The 13,080-nt window shown below is 45.4% G+C and overlaps 1 protein-coding gene across 1 annotated transcript in view; it reads left to right on the top strand.

Moving 5' to 3' along the window:
* The window catches only part of LOC142586367 (uncharacterized), a 28,416-nt gene extending 15,878 nt beyond the window's left edge, over window positions 1–12,538 (top strand). Inside the window, exons 13-21 of the mRNA XM_075697617.1 lie at window positions 413–568; window positions 2,183–2,302; window positions 4,704–4,833; window positions 5,830–5,877; window positions 8,901–9,035; window positions 9,762–9,997; window positions 10,916–11,037; window positions 11,147–11,261; window positions 12,350–12,538. Coding sequence (XP_075553732.1) covers window positions 413–568; window positions 2,183–2,302; window positions 4,704–4,833; window positions 5,830–5,877; window positions 8,901–9,035; window positions 9,762–9,997; window positions 10,916–11,037; window positions 11,147–11,261; window positions 12,350–12,538 — 1,251 coding nt within the window. The remainder of the gene's footprint in view (window positions 1–412; window positions 569–2,182; window positions 2,303–4,703; window positions 4,834–5,829; window positions 5,878–8,900; window positions 9,036–9,761; window positions 9,998–10,915; window positions 11,038–11,146; window positions 11,262–12,349) is intronic.
* Window positions 12,539–13,080: the final 542 nt, after the last annotated feature.

Here is a 13,080-nt window from a genome sequence, read left to right as displayed (position 1 = left end):
AGTGGCCCATTTCTCGCCAACGCAGGCTTCAAAGTTAAACAATACTGAAACCCTTGCAAGGAATACGCAACAAGTTATCAGTTTCAAGTCACTCCAGTCAGGAATATCCAGAAGCGAGAAACGAAAGAAGTGCTGCAGGCTTTTTCAGAAGTGTTCCTGCTGTGTTGGCTGGCTTTTAGAAAGACCTCCTAGGTATCTATGTCATGCCGTGTCGCGAATGTTGATTTGGGATGGGTTCTCCCTTGGCGTTTTTGGCGAGTATCGAAGTGACCTGAGATGCGAGCTTGTTTTTCTGTAGATCCTTACAAAGTCACGAACAAGGGTGTTTCAGAGAACGTTCGGGATTTCTTGAGTGAATTTATTTTCTGCTGTTGTTTTCTCTCTCTCTCTCTTTCTCTGTCTCTGACCTCAGCGAACGGCCCTTGCCTGGATGCGAATCCTGCATGTGGAGAACGACACGTCAGCGCACCTCTGCATTTCCTTCAACATGGCCACCCTGAACTTCAAGACGAGAAAAGGAGACACAAACCTGACCTGCAAGAATGAGCGGTGGTCCAACTATCGTGACGTATGTTTCCGATCCTTGAAGAAGGATGATTCTCTGTGGAGAGAGCTTTTTCTAAAATTACTAGAGAGAACCCCAGTGCAAGCTATGGGTACTACATGGATTTCGTCTTATCTTCACGCTTGTCGCTCCATTTTTTTTTACTTTATTCATTACGCTATATTTGACCTAATATTGGCATAACTTGTTTCTATACTATTTTCCTAAACGCATTGAAGCAATACGTTCTGCGCAGACTCATAATTAGTGCGAATTGTTGCATTTATAACACAGTAGTTTGTCGAATATGATCAAGTGCAATGCGGCAAAGTCGTTTGAAGCAGGAAAGACGTAGTTTGGGCAACTACGTATAGCACCCCTCATTCTCAGGTGGGTAAAACCGCGATGATTGCAACTCCCGCAGACCACGAGCGCCACATTTTCGTGCGTACAGACTCCCACAACTGTGTTAAAATAGTAAATGTTTATTTATTTATTTATTTATTTATTTATTTATTTATTTATTTATTTATTTATTTATTTATTTATTTATTTATTTATTTATTTCATATACCTCACCGGCTCCAGAAGGAGTATGCGTGAGGGGGGCGGTACAGATAACAATTGTGGAGCAAAAATATAGTTTTTGTTACATAACTATGAGCACAACGAGAATCAAATAATAAACAAAGAACGCGGAATAAACAAAGATAAAAACTGCCATCATAAATCCCATCGTAAAATCGTAAACGTTGTTGATTATAACAACGATGATTATGGGATGGCTGAGTCTATTGGGACCCCGCAATAGCATTGAAGACCAGCGCGACAATTGACTTCGGAATGCGGCCCCCAACAAACACACCGTGCGCAGGCCCGCCACTGGGAGGACGGTTAGGGGGTCCTGAAACCTCCCGAAATTATCGCCTCGGCGTCATACTGTCCAGCACAATTTACATATACGTCACTGTATTTCCGTCTCAATGTACGCATTGTACGTTATTGTCTTATGTATGTCAGCGATGTTCTTGGTTTACACGTAAAAATAAGTGAATAGAAATCTTGCCCGCCGCTACGCGTACCCCGCGAAACCCCTCCTGAAAATAATTCCTGGGTACGGCCTTGGCAGTTTGCGATTCGCTTTACTGGTGCTTCTTTGGTCACGCACCACATTTGTCGTTCTATAATGCGTCGCTTTACTATATTTTGGATATTTGTCGGCTACCTGCTTGCGTAGAGCAAGAACCCATCTCCGGAATTGACGAACGCTTTGTGTCATTTTGAACCACATAGCACACTATAGTGCTAGCGAGTGGATCTTTGTTCTTCGTTATCAAGCAGTAAATACGACACAATATCCGTATATCTTGCACGAAGTCGGCATTTGGGTACCTCTGGAGCACACAGATGTGTTAATCTAAGACCCCATGATATCGAAAAGCTTTATCATCAAGACGTAAAGCCTAATTTGTTGCAGCACCATAGGTGCAACATAACGAACTTGTATAAATTCGCAGAGGATAGACAAATAAGCGCTCATGTTACGGGTTTATGGCACTGATATTATAACGAGACTAGCACATTATGACGCTAGAATACTCGTTGACGCAGATTAAGGGCAATGCGTGCCCCTCGTAGGTATGCTCGGGCAAGGACGGCTACGAAGTTCCCGTGCACGTGGACGGGGCGCTGGGCATTTATCGAAACAACCAGAACGCCTGGCAGACGTTCGACGAAGAGGGCACACTTCGCGAAAAGGTGAAAGCACAACCTTGTACCATATAGCAGTTTTCTTTTGCAGAGCGGATTTATTAGGTGGCGTAGTGGACGGCGCCTACAAATACATAGCGCTTTCCGGACCTCGCGCCAACCCCCGAAATGTTTAGTCAGTGTACTGAGTTCTTACGTGGTGCAATCTGTTAAGAGGAAACTTTAGCTGGAGACCAACTCCTGTTTAGCTATTCAAATATATGTCAAACGCAGAACTGCTTTTTTAAACAATCGCTTGACCAATTTGATTGAAATTTCTTGCATTTAAGAAGCGCCTGAATTTCAGTGATGATAGAAGCACAATATTGAATTAAGACTAAGAATGTTTCACTAAAATTGCTGAAAATCTATGTTCCAAAAAACTATAGGAACGACGTTTACAAATCTGTAACTCTCTACAAAAAAAAACAGGTATCGTATTTCTGTAAGCTGCATCAGTTAGGGCACCTAAATCGGACAAATTTGATATACGAATCGACAGCCTACGCAAAATTGTTACAATGTTTACGTGGGTTTTGCAGAAGTCCTATTCACAAATTAGGGATATATTTTAGAGCACTCTATAAGAAATCAAATTTGACCGCTTTAGATATGTCATTAGGTGCCTTTAACAGAATTGCGCTAGCGTTTTGTCTTTGTTTTCTTTTGCTTGGTAGTCGAGTCTTCTTCTTATATTGCAATTCTCAACAATTCTTGTAACAAAGAATGAACGCCTAAATAAGTTTCCCACAGACACAAAATTTTTTGCCTAAGTGTAGCAAACCTCATCAAAAATCAGTGGATTCGTTGCTGCGAAAAACGGTTTGAGGTATTCCAATGTATCTAAATCAGAGCGGTGCTAAAGCTTGCTCTTAAACTGTGCTTCCGAAGTTGGCCACTCTATATCCCCATGTGTGTGTGTGTGTATATATATATATATATATATATATATATATATATATATATATATATCTTAACAGGCTAGTGATTTGGGAAAGTAGGTATTATAACGTTATGACAGACAGGTACCACGATAATAGGCGCAGGAATTACAGGACAGAAGGATCGCAAACACAGCGATGTCTAGCTGCTGGAAGACACGGTAGGAAACTACCAAACCTCAGATGGTCAAAATTAATCCTGAATCCCCCATTACGGCGTGCCTCATAGTCAGATTGTGGTTTCGGCACGTAGAACGCCAGAATTTATTATTTTTTTCGTGATAGGAAATACGTGATCGCATTCACCCGCCACCATTCCCGTACCTTGTCGTACTGTCCACGTGTCAAACGGACAACATCGTGTCTCGTTCGTCGCTGCTGTCGTTTCAGCGTCAATTCTGCTCAGATGTACCGAACGTTGGGTGTACTGGTATGCTGGTACGCATTCAAGACAGTTCCAAGCAGGGCAAGAAAGCGCAGGTAAAGGGCAGAGAAAACACACCGGATCACGTGTTGTTTCAAAAAGATCACGTGTTGCTTCAAAACACTTGTGCAGCGTTTGTCCGGTTTTTTTTCCTCTGTCCTTTGTTTCTCCTTGAGCTGCAAAGAACTCACTTATATATGAAGGACAACTCTGCGTTCACTGACCGATTTGAAGACTTCCGATACGGGAAAATATAAGTGCATTTTTATAGCAAGAGACAAGAAGCAATCATCTGCTGCCCCGGCAGTCATTGGTGACGGATAATTATCTTTCAGTGCAGAAGCGTTGTTCTATGGTCACGTTTCCAAGTAAATACCAGTAAAAATAACACTTAGTTCTCGCCTCCCCTAGAAGACGCTGAATCAGCAATAAAGATGCAAAGAAAAAAGGCTGTGCGAGAGTTGAGCCTATAGAGCCGACTGGCTGCTTTGTTGCCGCGGTGTATCGTGTGGCTAGGTTGGCTTGGTCGCCAAGACACTTTCCGCCCAACATCTGTAACGGAACTGTCGTCCGCAGCTGGCGTACAATTGCGCCGTTGTGTAGTCAACAGGTGGGACGCTCAAACGATGTCCACGGCGTCGTGAAAGCGCTCATGAAGTCTACATCCGGCTAATCTAACCAATTAGAAAGATTACGCATGAGCCAAACGTTTGGATTAGCCACCTGCCTTAATCCACCCACCGACACTCTCTCTCTCTCTCTATTTCTCTCTCTCACACACACACGCGCACGCGCACATATGCGAGCACGTTGCCGCTTATACGCCGCCTCTGAAATGGATGCCTGTAAGCAGATTTCTCCCTACAATTGCCCTTTTTGTGGAGAAACCGACCTCGGCGAGTGCTTTCTACGAACTGCGCCCACATTGAGCGACCACTTTCGAGTTGCATGGAAAGTCTACACGTACGAGTTATTTTTTGCCTGTTAAAAAACAAAAAGAAGAAAACAAGACGTGCTTGACTGTTAATGGGAACTTTTCACGCAGGTGGAAAGGGCTGTAACCCTGTACCCTCGTCTGTGCGTGGCTGCATTCTACCTTGAATACGAAGACTCCATGGGCCTCTGCCGGCCCAAGTTCTCACGGCTATCCGAAATAGCCCAAACACTAAACAGAGGCGAGCACTCTTGCACTGTTGTAGCGTAATGCACACAGAACGTTGTCCGATTAGTTGGTGCATATGCCGAAATTTTAGGCGACTTGGCGAACGACTAAGGCAAAGCGATATTTCTATAAGAATTAGCGCCGTACATGGATATTTACCCAGCCACTTGGTACACATTTACATGTACAATGCCGCTTCTTGGACGCGCGAAGACGTTGATGAGAGAAAGGGCGTAATTTGCGCTCGTGCTGACAGAAACCTACCAGGCTGATATAAATAGTGCGTAACGTAATACTGATAGTAGTTCCATTGCAGTGTATCGTGGGAAGTTCATGACTGACAATAAAAATTCCTGGACGGTATGTTTATTATCTAAAGCTGGGCTTCTCGCGTCTGTTGCGTGTGCGCTAATTGGCCCTGCGCATGCGTACTTACTTTGTGGTAGATTTTCACGAAGATAGCTTTAGCTCTGTTCCGGTTCCGTGTGTCCTCCTCGCGCCGTATTTCGGCATAAAGCTTCCGTAATAAGCATCATTTGCTGTCCAAGAACAATGACATTGAAAATGCTTTGTATAGTTTGTAGAGAAAAAAGAAAAGGACCTCGATCTCTTGCACAACAAACTTTGTCAAGCGCCTCACAGCGTTACGCTTGCCGTCAAGTTATTGATTTCTTTTTCGTTACATTTGAAATGCTGCAAGATACTCGAATCATTAGCCCTAAAAGTTTATCTTTATTAATTTTTTGAAGGGGGAGGGGGTTTAACGTGGTATACAAAAAAGTGTTTAGATGTACAGAGGAACGAAGAGCATTTACAATTGTTCTTTCTTTCCTCCAGCCTATTTCCAGCACTCCTTAACAACAATGATTGCCCCCCTAGTATCACTGCAAATGTTGGTGTCTAGAGTATCCAAACACGCAGCGGTACGAAAGTACGCGTATAAGCGGAAATACTACGCAACCATGTCATGTGGTGCAACGTTTAGTCTAATAGCAAATGCTTTGTGCAGGTCCTGTGGAAAACTTGGTCGAACTGAAACCACCGATCAACAACGGAGGTAAACAAATCCTTCGATACCTTTTGCATGCCTGTGTACTCCGCTAAAAAGAAAAAAAAAGTAGTCCGTACGACGAGACATGCTCTTTTTCTCAATTTTATTAAGTTTCGCAACTGCGAATTATCACTTCAGCTGGTTTCGCACTCTAGCCTGTAGCTTGGTTTGTCCAAAAAGAAATGACCGTTGTCACCATTTTAAGTGCATCTACAGATTGGTCACCGTTCGGTAACACATCCAGAGCTTTTATTGAGACGGCGGAAAAGATGGGGTGAGGTAGAGGGGAGTGGGGGGGGGGGGGCAACCTCGCTCCTATTAGGTGACTAACTTGTCGTTCCACAGTACTCAGGACCAATCGATGCGTTAATTCAAAAAAGAAAATTAATTTTGGGTTTTATTTACTTGCCAAAATCACGATCTGATTTTGAGCCAGGCCGTACTGGAGGACGTCGGATTAATTTTGACCATCTAACATGTGCGTTAATCTAAACATTGCTTTTTTTTTTTTTTTTGCCTTCCGCTCACGTCGGAATGCGGCCACCTGGATGATCGAACCCCGGATCTCGAAGCTCCGCTTTCAGCCGATGCCGGTTTGGGCCTGTTAGGTTGGATCGGTTTGGCCAACATCAATGCGACCACACTGTGAGACTGAGTAATGAAACACACCATCGGCACAATCTATAAATTGTTTATGGTTATTTGTCAGGGAGGAGACGTGTTTCCCTCGGCTATTGTCGTCTCGTTCACTCTTACAGGAGAAAAGTGTCGCCGTAATGTTTCCTTGCAGTATGTACTGGTAAAAGCGTAAAAATCTGTGGAGATAAAGCTTATAAAGTATAATACTGCAATGTACTAGATCTAGACCGGTCCGCTACGTGCACATCAATGGAAGGAGAGAAAGACTGCACTTAAAAACAAAGGTAGCGGCACACAACATACCACTAAGAACGCCTTGCATTTCGTTTGCAGATTTTCGTGCTCGGCATGGAGCAGGTAAGGAACTATCGATGTCGTTTTACGTACCGAAAAGGGAACCGCGTCATGCTCTCGTAGTAGTATGCAAAGCACGTGTAGTTGGCTTCAGAATTCACGTTCCGCCCCTTTGATTTACACTCGCGCGGGTATTCACAGCATCTATACTAAAGGACTCCACACCAGGTTTGAGCATTTTAAACGGGCGAGCGCGGTGCCTAGATCATGCGGTGACGATCGTGGTTTCAAAAGTACTGCACCCAAGTAAGCCCCTGAAACAGCTGAAAATCCAAGCAAAAGCCCACGCGTGCTCTCATTCTCAAAGCAGCATCCCTCCCTTTCGGAAGAAACGACGTCAAGGCAGTTGCCTCCGCGTCACACGAACAGCCTGCATAGAGTGCAGAAATAGCCAGCAGCAATGCGAACTTTGGATTTCCCGCGAAACCCCGCCAAGTGCGCGACACCGCCGCTGGAAATGTTACCTTAAGCAAGTGCACATATAAAGTGGGAGGGGGGGTGCAACGATCGTGACATGAATGTCACGTGAACCATCTTCTGCAATATGGAGAAAGGCTTGGGAGGATTGGGAAAGGTAGGTCGCCTCCTCGCACAAGGTTTTTCAGATTTCACTTGCAGCTATCTCGGCTACTATTAAACCTTTTATAGTTTGTTTGTTTGTTTTTTTGTTTGTTTGTTTGTTTGTTTGTTTAATGCTTGCAGCAGAAAGCTCCCATGACGCCGCTTTACGATTTCTAGTGAATAACCATTCTTTATGTCCATGTCTGGTTCGGGACGCTTAAAGTGCGAGAAAGCCATCAAATCAGTCATTATCTCTGGCTCGGTATTTTACGACAGCACTTTAGTGTCTGCGGTAGTGCGATATTAGAAGTGTGTCGTATCAACGTACCTCAACTGAAAAAGCGGTGATGGTGCGAGGCAAGAAGATGCTAACAAAAAGAGAACCATAGTGCTGATCTTGTCAACCAATTCGTCTCGCATCTTCCTGTTACCGCTTTGGTTTGCTTGGACCTCTCAGCACTGCCTCATCATTCTCTAATGTATCCTTATATATCGGTTGCTCGGCGCTGCAGTGATGAGTTGCCCTGAAGGTTAGGTCGTGGAAAAGTGAAAGTATGCCTGAAAGTGATCAGCTATATGGAAATGCAGCCGCGTAGTTAGATCATTAGTAAGCGCCGTGTTTTCCAATGCACTTCCAGAGGCGACAACTGACAAGCCTGAAGAGCGAACGGGGCGCCGTAAGTACATCCGACTGAAAGGAAGGCGATGCTCGCGATTTAAGAAGTTTTGTACCTCGGAAGCTTGTATCTAAATACATGGTAATTGAGAAATTGTATTTCTCCGCATTCAATGCACTATATTCGATATGGTTTGTTATGTTCAAAGGAAGAAGTTATAATCTACCTATTCTATGAAGCAGATCTCTTATTGAGACAATCTATTTTTTAATGCATTTAAATTAGGAGTGCCAAAGTGGAAAAAAGTATGTTTGTGAAGCGTGGAAAGGCGGTCACCTGGTACAGGTAAAGAATGGATGGGAGAAGTTGGAGGATCTCGGAGTTAGGCGCCTCGACGTGTCAACACCACTGCGAAACAAAACATACACGACCAAAGTATAGGACTGTCTAAACTGTAGATTCGCATGTCAAACACAAAACAATATGCGCAGGAGTGAACAAAATATCACCCAATGTATTTCATCTGTTTCATCGTTCATGTATTTTTTCAGTCGGCACAATATTGCTTAATTGACAACGAAGTGGCTGCTCGTTGTGATTGTTGCTGTTGTTAATTGTTAAACAATTTGCGATGATGCCAGCTTGTACCAATCCTCAACTCGCATGTTACCTTTTCGGTAGCTTAGCGCGGAAACTTGGGGCAGAACAGACAGAAGTCGAGACACGCACAGACAAGTTCCTTCGCGCTAAGCACTAGAAAAGATGTCGTACCAACGAGTTCGAAAGAGAAGTATCTTAGAACGTTCTTCCCATCTCGCTCGCTGACTGACGTCAAGCCCGCCCACACGTGTTTTGCAGCGCATAACCTCATTTGCGTGATGACGGAGAAGACGAGCGTGCAGCAGCAGTTCCCGAATGAAGCTTGCGACTTCGTGGTCTTCATGGACCTCACGTACAATGGTCAGGAGGACAAACTTGTGCCAAAGACCAACGGTTCGTGGTAATCTTTCCCAACCGCAGCCTCTGCCTAAAACGTCGCTAAACCGCTGCATCGAAGTCCCGTTGCATGCAAGCTGATCACTCATCACGGTGGCTCAGCGGCCATGGCGCTGCGCTGATGACCACGAGGTAGATGGCTCGATTCCCGGACGTGGCGGACGCATTGTAAAGGGGGTGCAATGCAAAATCGTTCGTGTGTCGTGTTTTGTGTTAGATTAAGGGAACCCCGGATGCCACTGTAAGGGGACAGGAATCAGCACAGGAATCGGACAAAGGGAAGCACAAGGAAGACATACTAACCATTTCGTCAGATTCCTGCACCGTTCCCCTGAAACGATGAACAACCAACAGGACCAAATCGCAACGCTTTCGCGTACCGTGAATTGGGTGCAAGTTAAAGAGCCTCAAGTGGTCAATATAACTCCGGAGCCCTCCACCACGGCAAACCACTCCGCAAATTCGGTACATTAATGTCCATAGTTAATAATTAGACAAACTGATCGCGCGTCGCTACCATCTCTTCGAGACACGCATCGAAAAATGCAAAATCAACGTCATGCTCTGCAGTGGCTTAGCGTGCGAAATCCTAGCTGTGTGGACCGCATGAGCAACACTCAGCTGAATCTGTCCTCCATAACCCCCATACCAGTTCACGGAAATAAACTTAAGGAGTTCGTTCACACGAATGAGGTCACTCTATCTTCTCACGGTGCCTTTCAGGCTCGGGCTTCGAGCTGTTCAGCGCGATGGCGGCCAATGGCTCTGGCAACCACCTGGTGGCCGTCAGCCAGGAGGACATCCGCGAGTGCGTGGACAAGTGGAAGGACCCGCTCCCGCTGTCACACTTCGTCATCACTACCTCGTCGTGGATCACGAAGAACAATTTCAACGGGCTCGCCTTCCTCGGGGTGCATGTCCCCAACGACCGCTTACCTACGCTGCACAAGATGCTTCAGGTGAGGCTCGCATGAGTAAAGCAGGGATAAAATGCCCTGGCCCGCAGTTAAGGGTGGCAGAGATCCACTGATTGAGGAATTAGAGCGAGCTTAAATGTTGCTGGAGCCTAGTACTGTGGTTTCAATGCTCTTGGAAAACTCCATTATTGTGATGGTTGGAAAGCAAGGACGATGAAAATTGCAAGCACGTGCTTGCGGCCTGTAGAAACACAACCGTTTACTCTAAGTGCTCGGAGGAAGCCTGGTAGGAACGCTAGAAAAGTCAGACTTATATATAGCTGCTCATTCAGGTAGTACTTGGTGACATTCGTGTTAGCGCAACTATAGCACATCTATGTGGCTGTTGTCTTTACTTTGTTCTGTCTGAAGCGCTGTTCGATTGCCTTCTAAGATTGCACTAACCAGCCCAGTTCAGCACACTCTTTGATACCATAACGTACGTTTGTATGTTCCGGAAGCGTCTCAGAAGAGATGAGTATAATGCTGATGAAGTATTTCGACATGTCATTATACCGCTGCCACCGTCTGTAAGGGAGGCATTCTGTAAGAGTCCACCTAGTGGACTCGTCCATTTCTTCTGCTGTTGAAGCTCTGATTAGCTGGGGATGGGCTGCCCGACCGCAGCAACAAGACGCCACAGCCAATCAGCACTTGATCAGCAGACGAAATGGACATGTCCACAGGTGGACTCTTACAGAATACATCCACAGTTGTTAGCGGGTATGAAAAAGAAAAAAGAAAAATTTTCGCATATACGCGAGGGACTCTTCGTGGTATATATGAATCTAAGATCGTTAATGTGACTCCTCAACTCGGCGCCTCAACAATCAGGTCTTAGCATACGAAACGTTTATTGCACTGAATAATAGCAATCAATCTTTTTAATAGAAACAGCGCTGACTGCCACTTTCAATGCAGAAATTCCACGAGGCGTTTAAGGAGAACCAGCCGCGGTCGCTTTTGCTGATGTTCGCCATCCAGGTGAAGAACTACAAGTCAGCTTCCGTCGAAGTGCTTCAGAATCTGCAGAAGATCGTCAAGTAAGATTTCTTCACTACACAAACGCGGAGCAAAGTGGGGCACAGGTACCTAAGCCTGCGTACATAACTTCCTGAGGCACCGGGTTGACGAAATGGCTTCTCTTTGCAGGGTGGTCGACTACACCATCCTCGAGACGCACCACTCGAGGCCTTTGACCACGTGCAGTGCTCTTCTACCTACGTCATTTAGAGAGTACAGCGACCTGTCCGACAGTGTGCCCGTGGTAAGTATCCGAATAGTGACGACCGTCACGACCAGCGCAGCGAAGGCCACATCGGGGCTAACGGAATCGTGGCCTCCGAGATTGCAATGGCGAACCGTGGCTCCCGTGCACTCTCGGAGGCCACGACATAATATTAGTGGAAATAGCGAATCTAGGAAATAAAACCAGAGCAAGCCCGATACTAACCACGTTGAAAAGAGGCGCATATTGTCACGTTGTGCTGACGGTTAATAACCCCAGTGATACAACGCAAGCCACAAAACTAACCGTTCATTGTACGAAACTGTGCCCAGCAAAACAAGCTACAGTCGGCGCAACGATAGCGGTGAGCACACTCGTCGATCGTCGAGCTCTGATGTGCGGATCAGACGCGCCGGCTATTTACGCGTGGTTCAATGAACCTTCCAGCGCAATCGCTGGTGCTCGCGTAAGTGCTAGAATGTGCATAAATATTCACGTCGCGCACACAATCTGGTTACACACGGCTTGGCGACGACACAAGCAGTAGATAGAGCCAGCGATAACATTTGAGAAGCTTCCTATACAGAAAGGTGCGTCTTGCGCTGAGCGCTAACGTTGGCAGTTAATGTGTTAGGACGTGAAATGTGGTTCCAGGAAAAAGGACAAACGAGCACGCGTGTCAATATACGCAGCGCGGTATCTAATTTCGTTTTACTTTAATCATGCACACATGCATAACGTTGAAGGTAAATACCATCAGGTAGCAAAGAAAGAAGAGAGGCAAGAAAAAGAGAGAGAGAATGCACCAGCGCGTGTAAAAAGGGATATGGTACAGAAAATCACCTATTGTACCCTCATTACCTAGAACAACATCGAGCTCCTCGACGCCAAGTCGCACTGACACCATGCCTACGAACAAGCAGCCCAGCCGCACTATTGCTGGTTCTTCAATAATTTAACTAGTAGCTTGATCGGCGCTTTTCTCCGAAACGATACACGCTCCTGCAACACCGCTCCGCAGAACTGTCCGAAATGAAGTTGAATGTAGCACAAGCAGCTTCGAACGCTCCGTTGCCTTATAGAGTGATAAGGCACGCTGTAGTGTCGTGTAACGATAATGCGCGCAGGTGACGGCGCTCGAGTGGACCAAGCAGCTGCAGAACGGCGTGGAGCCACTGCCCAACCTGTGTTTCTCGCTCAACCTGGCTTCACTGCATTACACGCTCAAGACAACCACCAACAACGTGGGCGCGCCCTGTGACAGCGAGACGCTCATTCCCTACAACCAGGCACGTGCTCTACGACGCATGCCTTGACTTTCAGACTAAACAACGAAGCGAGGCTTTAAATTTTATTCTAAGACCAGGCAAACCGAAAAGCGGCTGTATTCGAGCCGTGTGCCGTTTAGTGCATTGAAACATACATTTACAATATATATATATATATATATATATATATATATATAATTAAGAATAGACAATAAGAATATAAGTTGAGTGCAGAAGTTCTCACAAACCATTAAACACGAAAGAGTTGAAGAATTGGTTGTGCTTAACATGAAGAATTGGTTGTGCTTAACATGCAACCAAGTGCTTTACATATCATGTATATTAAATTTGCAGTGCATAGCTTGGTTCATGCAGAAATCGCACGCGCTGGTTTGTAACAGTCATTTGCGCGAACTCGAATACCTTGCGCTCGCTGAGGCATTACGTCAACAATACGTAAACACTTGAAAAGCGTTCTACAGCGCCGAAGAGGTTTACTCTATGCGCTAGAAGTGCGAATGACAACGTATATAGAGACGTCACTGTCTTCTGAGAACACGTATTAAAAATCGTAGTCACCATCCCTTTTG

The sequence above is a fragment of the Dermacentor variabilis genome, chromosome 6 (genome assembly GCF_050947875.1).
Source record: "Dermacentor variabilis isolate Ectoservices chromosome 6, ASM5094787v1, whole genome shotgun sequence".
In the NCBI taxonomy this organism is placed as follows: domain Eukaryota; kingdom Metazoa; phylum Arthropoda; class Arachnida; order Ixodida; family Ixodidae; genus Dermacentor; species Dermacentor variabilis.
Note: the sequence above shows the minus strand (reverse complement) of the source record. Positions and strands in the feature narration are given on the sequence as shown.